At 48.9% G+C, this 10,268-nt stretch overlaps 1 protein-coding gene across 1 annotated transcript; it reads left to right on the forward strand.

Moving 5' to 3' along the window:
• The first annotated feature begins 1,131 nt into the window (after positions 1–1,131).
• Positions 1,132–2,130, forward strand: LOC144277539 (olfactory receptor 52R1-like). Its single transcript, XM_077838413.1, has one exon. It carries the CDS (start codon positions 1,132–1,134, stop codon positions 2,128–2,130), a length of 999 nt encoding a protein of 332 aa, XP_077694539.1.
• The last annotated feature ends 8,138 nt before the right edge of the window (positions 2,131–10,268 follow it).

The following is a 10,268-nucleotide window of genomic DNA, read 5'->3' on the forward strand; positions in this document are numbered from 1 at the left end:
TGCAGTTTGTTAAACCACTCCCATGCACAGAGGTAAAATCCTTCCCCTGCTCCAACTCACCAACTCAACATTTTCCCCTACTAAATCAAATACCGCTGAGAAATCAAGGTACGTTGCATCTGTGTTGTTCCCTTAATCCACCAAATGTGTACCCCGATCAACCAATGTGTACTCTCATAAAAGGATGAAATCAGGTTTATTTGACAAGATCTGTTTTGCATAAACCCTGTTGGTGACTGCCATTACTTACATTTCTAGACTTTTTTTGAACTAATCCCATACCAGCTTTTCCATTCTTTCGTAACCTTGTCAATTATTTTATGAAAAAAAAAAAAACCCTTTCCCTTTCTTTCTTAATACTTTACATTTAACACAGGAAGTGACATAAAACTTTTCTAGGATTTCTCTTGTTGTTAATATACTTAATAACCTCCTTTTTGTGATCCAGAACCCTGCCAAACATGGAGTTTTCCCTGATGTCTTAATTTCACTTATCAATTTTCTTAACTTCCAATTTCTATTCTTGGCTCTCTATTTTCCCTTTTGCCTCTTTGTTACATATTACTTCCCACCTGTTGAATTGCTGCCTTCACTTTACCACTGAACTGAGTTTTTACCCAAACTTGTTCACTTGGTTGACTGTGGAATCATGAGTTTTCCACTTCTTAATAAACTTTATCAAAGAATCTCTCAGCACGTTTTCCCAAAAGTTTGTTTTTTTCCCCTCTGAGATTTCGAGCAACTGGATGAATGGGAAACCCCCTAAGGTATAGACTCCCTAAACCGGCTCTCATTGCCTGAGATAATGATGGATAACCAGGATCCACACTTATGTTTCCTGCTGGTGCCTGTTCGGGGTCTCCCACCACAAAGTGTAGGAACTATTAATGCAGAAAGCACCACAAAATATGGAATTGGATTTAGTAGGGTTATTGTTCGTAGTTATTTTCTCTTAATAATGAAAATGTAATTTTTCAGTGTGCGAGCGATCAATGTGCTTCTCCAATGAGAACAGCTTCCAGTAGTGCATGCAATGTTTCATATTAACGTTGTCTCTTCATTCAGGCATTTACACTACGGCCATCACTTGAGATCCTGGGAACACACAGAAAATCAGGGATCATACGGTAAATGCAGGAGACACCCTTATGCCTCAGAGTTGGACACTTTCTCCCCTACTCCATGTCAGATTTGAACACAACCAACTTCACCAACCCCTCCACCTTCATCCTGCTGGGCATTCCTGGCCTAGAGGCAGCCCAAATATGGATCTCCATTCCCTTCTGTGCTATGTACTCCATAGCTGTCTTGGGAAACTTCACCATCCTGTTGATCGTGAAGAGGGAGCCGAGCCTCCATGGGCCCATGTACTATTTCCTCTGCATGCTGGCTGTCACTGACCTGGTCGTGTCCACGTCCACCCTGCCCAAAATGCTGAGCATCTTCTGGTTCAGTTCCAGGGAGATCAGTTTCAGCACCTGCCTCACCCAGATGTACTTCGTTCACTCCTTCTCAGGGATGGAGTCTGGAATCCTTGTGGCCATGGCTTTTGATCGCTATGTGGCCATCTGCCATCCCCTGAGACATTCCACCATCCTGACAAACTCTGTGGTGGCCAAGATAATCCTGGCCGTGGTGCTGCGTGGTGCCATACTTGCATTACCCTACCCCTTCCTGGCGAGGCAGTGGCCATATTGCAGAACCAACATCATCCCCCACTTCTTTTGTGGGCACATAGCCGTGGTGAAGCTGGCCTGTGCTGACATCAGCATCAGTAGTTACTATGGGCTGTTCGATCTTTTCTCTGAGATCGGAATGGATGTGTTTTTTATTGCTGTGTCCTATACTCTGATCCTCCGGGCCATCTTCCGCCTCCCCACAAACGATGCCCGGCTCAAAACTTTTGGAACCTGCATCTCTCATATTTGTGCCATCTCAGCTTGGTACATCCCAGATTTCTTCTCCTCTCTCTTGTTCCGGTTTGGCCACAATGTGCCACTGCATTTCCTTGTTCTCATTGCCAGTGTGTACCAGCTGGTTCCCCCCATGCTACACCCCATTATTTACGGGTTGAGGACCAAAGAGATCCGGGGCAGGCTGTTCCAGCTCTTTACTCACAAAAAGACCTAAACATTTACTTCTTATACTCTGGCCCTCACACCGAGGTCCATGCAGAGCTGTCTTGAGCGTGGCCCTGCGCGCTTTTCCTGAATCACTTACTGGACAGACAGAGACATTAAATACTTTCCTGTCCTTACTGGACTCTGTCAATGTGATAAACTGGGGAATCTGTCTGTGTACAATATCCTGGCTTGCCACCTTTCTAATTGCTGATAGCTGGATCCCTGGAATTGCAATCTTGACCCATCTCTTCTGTCAAGCCTCGCCCCTGCTCTGTGTCTTTCTCCCAAATGCCCTACCCCTGTCACTTGCTCCTGTCTTCCCCTCCCTTGTCAGCTGTGACCACCTCATCTCTAAAATCAATATGTTCTCACATCTAATGGCAAGTTAATTAAGTTACAGTGGTTAGTGTTAAAATGTCAATGTCTATTCTTACTTTGTTACTAACTTTGTGGAGAGAGAGACCCCGTCAGGACTCCTGGGATCTATCTCAGCTCTGGAAGGGGAATGGGGCATAGTGTGTCACAGCGGGAGGCAGATACATCTGGAGTCTAAATGAGAACACCAGAATGGCCATACTAGGTAAGAGCAATGGTCCATGTAGCCCAGTAGCCTGTCTTCCGACAGTGCCCAGTGCCAGGTGCTTCACAGGGAATGAACAGAACATGGGAATCCCCATGTGATTCGTGTGAAGCAACTCAGCAGAAGGGGGCAGCAGCCCCGAGCCCGGGGTTTGTCAGGTTCATCTGGCAGGAGTTCAAGCCTCCAGCCCCAGTCGGAGCCATGGGGTGGGGAAGAGCCCAGGTTGCCCTGGCTGGCGTGGCAGAAGCCCTCAGCTCAGGCCTCCCTGACCCCTGGCCACAGCCACAGAGTGGAGGCAGGAGCTGTGGAGGGATGGGAGGCAGAGAAGCCCTACTCGTTTTTGTCCCCCCATCTTCCATACTGCTGCCCCCAGGGGTCGACTCATTTCCCCTGTCCTTGGTTGAACTTCAGAGGGTGGTTATTCTCTCTCCTCTCCCTGACCCTTTAGGGGCTGCTCTCTTCCCTCCACCTTCCTTACCTCTTGTGGAGACAGAGACGGGTGGTATGGTGCCACGGGTACAGTCCCCGCACTGGTGGCCTGCTCCCACATTGCCCATCTCCGTGGGCCACAGGGTCGGAACAGGGGCCCTGGCAGAGGATCATCATGGGTCCACTACCCTGTCCCCCACTGTGCTGTGGGAAGAGCATCACCATTTTCTGGTGGACACCGATGATGTCCAGGGTAAGGTGAAGCTCTTTCTCCAGCGTTGGGGAGACATCCATCTCGTCATCTGGGCCATGAGGGCTGTTGTGGAGGAGTGGAGGGGAACTGGGAGGCAAGATATGTTAGTCAATCTGTGGGCCCGCAACTTCTGTGACAAGCCTTTCCAGTTGGTCAGTGAGTATTGCAAGGCCAGTTAGGGATCCTACGGGGATCCTCCTCTACCCACGGGGATCCTCCTCAGCCCTCAGAATGTAGCCAACCACCTTTTCAACCCTGAAGTCCAGAGGCTCTAGGGTGGGTTTCCAGAGTTGCCAGGTGCTCTCCTTGCTTTGTGACACAGGGTACTCTGTGGTTTGCCTGCAGGAAACCCACAAGGATCTAGCCACCGAGACTAGCTGGAGGCTGGAGTGGGGGCACCGGGTATATTTTAGACCCCTCAGAGCTCATGTGGCTGGGGTTGTTCTCCCCGACCTTCACCCTGAGATGCTAGGAGTTGCTGAGGTCATCCCTGGTCACCTGCTTCACCTCCAGGCCTGTGTGGAGGGGCTGACGTTGAATCTGTTCAATGTCTACCCCCTGGCTGCAGGCTCGGAGTGGGTGTGTTTCTATCAAGAGGTGTTTGCCTTCCTCGGCACCTTGTATCTTCACGAGTGCCTGGGCCTGGGTGGGGATTTTAATACCATCTTTGAGGACCAGAATCACTCAGGCATCGAGAGCAGCCAGGCCTCTGCAGGCATCCTCAGAGAGATTGTCAATAATCACTCCCTGGTGGATGTCTGGCATGACCAACACCCGGATGACAATTCCACCTTTACCTTTGTCCAGGTGGAGGTTGATAAGTTTTGCCACACCTGGTTGGACTGTATGTATGTATTTTGTTTCCACCTTGCCCAGGCCAACTCCTCCAGCATTCAACCGGCCCAGTTCTCGGCACACCACTCAGTGGCCATGATGGCCTCTTTCATCTCGGAGTTCACCTGGGGCTCTTCAGCCTTCAGATCCCACTACGCATACTCCAGGAGGTGGGGGCCACCTTATTGCCTACTGCCCAGCTTTTTCTTGATCGGGTCCTACAAGAGGGTGCTCCCCCTTGACCCCTCACCCCAGGACCTCTGGAATTCTTGATTGGGCTCCTGTCTCATAAGTCACCCTGGCCCCTTCCCTTTCATAACCCTAGCCAGCTGCAAACCCTGCAGCCAGTTCATTTCTAAATTCAACTGAGGGAAGAAGTTCACATTCTCATGCTCCACATGCTTCACTTCCTCAGATGCCCTGATACTAAGTGGTGGGACCTAGTACCACCTTCAGAGGGTGAGGAACCCTGATGGACCAGACAGTACTCCACCCTGGTCCCACGGCCAACCAGGGATATCGGTTGGTGGCTCCTTCATGGAGCCATGAGCACAGGCATGTACATGACACAGTTTAGCCTCATTACAGATGCCTGCCATTTTGTGGCATGAGGTAGACCCTGGGACATGCCTCTGTAGAATGCCCAAGGTTGCAGCCTGTAGGGGACTGTGGAAGACTTTGTTGCAGCCTAGCTAGGGAACCACCACTTTCTTGAGGCCGCCCGGTTACTGTAAAACATGGAAAACCAACTTTAACAGGTTTTAGGCCGGTTTTGTCTGCCTTTCATGGCAAATTGCTAGGTTGCAAAAAGCCCCCTTAAAAAGTACCTAATTATATATTCATAAGCTGTTTCTGTGTACTTCTTATTATGGCTCACTAGTTGCCCCTTTGTCGGACTCCATCCCAGGCAAACCTCCGGTGTGCTGGGTTCTCTGCCTCCGTAAGAGCAATCCTTAAAGTCCCATTGTAAATGTGCCATGCCTGCGCCGTGCCCCAAAAAGTAGTGACCTCCCAGGTGGAGCGTGCCCAGGAGCTAAAGCGATGGTGTGAAGTGTTGGTTGCTCGAGTGGCGAATAAGCAGCACCTTAAGCATGGGCGGCAACCAGTGACCACCGCCCAGGTACATGCGGTGACCGCTTTCCCCTCTTGGGATCCCGAGACTTGGGATGGGAACATTTGGGACTCCTCGTCCTCGGAGGAGGAATCCCCTGTGGTGGCTCTGGTGCAGCTAGTAAGGGAGCTACGGGTGCAGGGAGGCGCCCTGCAGCCACAGCTCATACATACATTTAAAACGAGTGAGTTGCAGGAAATTGTGAAGACGTTCCGACAGGAGCCCGGGGAGGGCGTCATGCAGTGGCTCGTGTGGGTCTGGGACAATGCAGGCAACACGGTTCTGCTGCTCCCTTATGAATTTCAGCAATTGGGCATTCTCTTGCAAGACTCTCAGGTACGTGCACAATTGGCGAACCCGACGCAGCCGCAGGACAAGAGGCAGCCCATTGAAAGCCCCTCTTTGTACCGCTGGTTGGCGGCTGCAGTATGTTATGAATTATACCTCACAGGTCACGCACAAGAAATGCTGCAAATTATACCTGATAGCTCACGCACAGTTTGAGTCTAGGCTGAGGCACATGAGCAAAGTCCACAACTGCAGAGTTCCCAAAGATACTAAGTTTATTACGCTCGAGCGTGGTGCCCCCCTGCTAATCAGGAGGGGACCCCGACCGAATGCAGGTTCTACAGAGATTATATACCTTTTAATAAAGCATGTTACCCTCGTGCATCGGAAAGCTTAGCCAATAGACAAACCCTTCCCTTATCTACCACCTATCTCTGTTAAGTTTCAGAGTAACAGCCGAGTTAGTCTGTATTCGCAAAAAGAAAAGGAGTACTTGTGGCACCTTAGAGACTAACCAATTTATTTGAGCATAAGTTTTCGTGAGCTACAGCTCACTTCATCGGATTCATCCCAAGAAGTGAGCTGTAGCTCATAAAAGTTTATGCTCAAATAAATTGGTTAGTCTCTAAGGTGCCGCAAGTACTCCTTATCTCTGCTAAGTGCATCCTCCATGCTAAACCATTACTTCAACTAGACAACATGGTCCTAAAGCAATGCACCAGTAACCTTTCTTATCAGGATGGGAGGCTCGCATCAAGGCCAGGAGGCAGGGAGTTAGGAACAGACAAAGAACAGAAACCGGGAGTCGAGACAGGCTGGAAACAAGGGGGCAGGGTGGTTCACAGGAATGCAGTATCTAAGCAACACTCCTCCTGGTGCATGATGTGTTTGCTTTTAGACAATGGTGGGCCCCAAACCAAAATGAAGTCACATATGCACATATGCTAACTTTTCCTTAACAAGTAGAGGCGGCCTACTCCTCGGTGGGGGAATTGGAAGCACAGGTGCACCCCTGGAAGACTGTTCCGGAGGGGGTGCAAGTCCTCCGCCAGCTGGGGATGGCCTTGGCTGTCGCCACGGGCGGAGAGGCGGGGCCAAACAACATACCAGAAACAAAATCAATCAAGGCCACTGTTTTAGGCCTGGCTCCTAATGAGTTAAAACCTTGCCTCCTAGCAGTTGTCATGGCAGAGAATGGGTGACTGGGGGATTTGGCAGCCACCCTTATGCAATTGGAGGCGGCCCTGGCAAGTGCTAGGCCGCGAGCCATACGGGCTGCAAAGGGGCAGCAGGTCGGGGGGCAGGAGAAGGGGGAATTACGAGTGCCTCGGAAGACCTCGTGGCTAGATCTTTTGCAGGCTAGTGTGTCTCGCAAAAACATTAATAAAAAGCCAACGTCGAACCTATACAAGCGCTGGCTGCAGTTGCCCCCTACAAAACAAAGCACCAAAAAAATAAATACATAAATAAAGCAAACCAAGCCGGCGGAGCCCTCTGCACCTCCCACCAAGTAAAAACTGCCAGGCCCCTACTGAGGACGTGGCAGGTCCTCCGCCCCATGTGTTGCGGTGGCCACACTTGGTAGGGAAGCGGGGGACCAACGCCCCTATGTACCCCTAGCGATCCGCTGCCCAAAGGAAGGCATCCAACATGTTCTAGCATTAATAGAAACGGGTGCCAAAATTACCATTTTGCACTCTGCGCAGGCCCAGGGCCAAGCTGCTGTGGTAAAAAGCCTCAAAGGAGCAAAAACTCCAGCATGTAAAGTCACTGTCACCCTCACCCTGGAAAAGGCACCCCGTTTCGGGCCACGCTCTTGACAGCCGCAATCAAAAAGTATATACTAGGCATTGACGTCCTGCAAGGCCACTCGGTAAATACCCAGTACGATATCTTTGCATTTAAACATCCCCGGTCCGGAAACCAGCACCCCGAGCAAGACTAAGTAGCACGTACTGGCTAAGATGTGTTAAACATTACGGCAGCAAGAACCACAAGCCGCTGTAGTCCTCACCACTAAAAAAAAAAAAAAATGAGCATACGTACTCCCAAAAAAAACCCACTATCCCCGCATGGTCTCACTTTCCCCCTTGTCGCGACGCTCCTTATAAGCACTGCTGCAGCCATCTCCTCACCCATAAACACTTGGCTGGGGCTGGCTCGCAGTGCTGTAAATGCGACATCGTTTTGCCTACCGCATACATTCGCTATAAGTGCGGTAATGAAAACCTGTTTCATCGGCGTCTATGCAGCACCGACCCTGGTCCAGCACTATTCCCTACTAAAAATAATTAATAAAACTTTTACGTATACAAACTTGTATGCATTGGGGCTAGCCCAATATAAACTGGACGCCTCTAAGTATTCCTTTTAGCTTGCCAGTGTAACGCTTGCTCCTTCTTGTACGTAATTTGTAAATGCTTCTCATGTTAAGGCAAACCTCACCAATAAAAACCTTATATATAATAAAAGCATAAAAATCTCCTTTGCATATGGGCATATAAAATTGCCTGCTGGATGATTTCTTTCCTGTGGCAGGCGTGCTTATTTCTACATCCCGGCCGATAGTTCTGGGGGCCCCTGCACTCTTGGTCGGATGGCCCCCCTTATTTTTCCGTATCCCCCACAGGTGCCTGCCCACCACAGGAGGAATGCCATCCCCCTTAATTCCACCTGTAAATCGGATGTAACCCTATTCTCCAAGGCCGAAGCCGCAGCCCTGGCCTCTTCCTTAATTAGTATTGCTGGGCTAATGGTGCACAATTATCATGCGGTAAAGCACCTTGCCTGTACCCTGGCAAAAGCCATCAACCTGACCTCTACAATCCTCTCACTCCTCTCACATGAGTTGGGCGAGGTAGGCCAGGGAATGCTACAAAACAGGCTGGCTGTGGATTATTTACTCCTGCGCCACGGCCACCCGTGCCAAAACTTTGCTAGCACGTGCTGTTTTAATGTAACCAATGCAAGGCCTTCCGTTGAGGCCAACTTATTGCGCTTCCGGAAGTTAGCAAAGGGCATCCACCAGCAGCAAGGGGATGCCTGGCTTTGGTCCTGGCTTTCCACCTTACAGGGGTGGGCAGCACATCTAATCCAGGGCCTCCTTATAGGCCTCATTTGCCTTATTAGCTTGTATTTTTGCTGCCTTTGTGGCCGAGGCTTCATGTCCCAATGCTGTGCGCGCTCCACCCACTATGCTTTCGCCTGGTCCCTAACATCGCTCAAAAAAGCAAAAAAAAAAGCGTAAAAAACTGCGAAAACTTTTGTTACAGCCTAGCAAGGGAACTTCCACTTTCTCAAGGCTGCCCGGTTACTATAAAACATAAAAAAACAACTTTAACCGGTTTTAAGCCAGTTTTGTCTGCCTTGCATGGCCTGTTGCCAGGTAGCAAAAAGCACCCTTAAAAAAATACCTAATTATATATTCATAAGCTGTTTCTGTGTACTGCTTAGTATGGCTCGCTAGTTGCTCCTTTGTCAGACTCCGTCCCAGGCAAAGCTCCGGTTTGCTGGATTCTCCGCCTCCGTAAGAGCAACGCTTCAAGTCCCCTTTGCAAATGTGTCACTAGCCTTCAATAAAGCCAATAACTCGCTGCTTAGCTGCGTGTAGGTCTCATTTTCTCAAAGTACTGCTGCCGGCCTGCGGTGCTTCGAACACCTTGGCCCAAAACACAGCTCCATTCCAACTCCTCCACAACTTCCACAGGAGGTTCTGGCTGCACTTTTCTCCACATCTTTTCATACACGCTCACTGCTTTAGCTCAACATACAGGATGTGGTCTGCAGGTCCCTTGTGTTACAGGTGACATCTACTCTCATCTAAATCTGTAAAATTATTAAGAAAGCAAATGATTAAGCCCATAAGAAAATAAGAAACTTATAAGAAAAGATATGGGATCCATGGCCAGAAAGAGATAAGCAAGTCTATTGACCCAGATTCACCCTTTAGAGACAAGTTAGAAAAGTATCTAAATGGTAATTAGGACTATTCCATATTAGATTGGCTAGAGCTTTGAAATGTAGCCTTCTATTATTAAAGAACTGGAAGAAGTTAGTGACTCTAGTAGTCTCCGTTTACCAACAGCTTGTTCGAGTTTAACAGTGTAACCAAACAATTCCTGTCTAGAGCTGTATTAGGTGAATTCAGAGAGGAAAAGGAAATATTATTTGACGGAACTTGAGTGCAATAATATAATTTTTCTCTATGTTCTTTTAACGTTTCTTTTGAATTCTCTATAAACTGCTTAAAGGATAATAACCTTATGTTAATCCAGACAGTTAATTACCAGTGATGTTTAGGAAATACAAGGTTATTTCAAAAGCCTATTGTTCACCCAAGTAATGGAGCGCTCCTGGTAATCCACCTCCGTGAGAGCCATAATGGTTGAATTCAGATCTCTACTGAAGGTAGACACTGGTGAGGCCTCATCTGAAGTCCTGTGTCCAGTTTTGGGCCCCACACTACAAGAAGGATGTGGTATAATTGGAAAGAGTCCAGCGGATGACAACAAAAATCATTAGGGGACTGGAACACATGACTTATGAGGAGAGGCTGAGGGAACTGGGATTGTTTAGTCTACGGAAGAGAAGAATGAGGGGGGATATGAGAGCTGCTTTCAACTATCTGAAAGGTGGATCCAAAGAGGATGG

This window comes from Eretmochelys imbricata, chromosome 1 (genome assembly GCF_965152235.1).
Source record: "Eretmochelys imbricata isolate rEreImb1 chromosome 1, rEreImb1.hap1, whole genome shotgun sequence".
Lineage (NCBI taxonomy): Eukaryota > Metazoa > Chordata > Testudines > Cheloniidae > Eretmochelys > Eretmochelys imbricata.

Excerpts from the sequence above, each read along its gene's own strand:
- LOC144277539 (XM_077838413.1), top strand. The coding sequence starts at position 1,132 with ATGCAGGAGACACCCTTATGCCTCAGAGTTGGACACTTTCTCCCCTAC.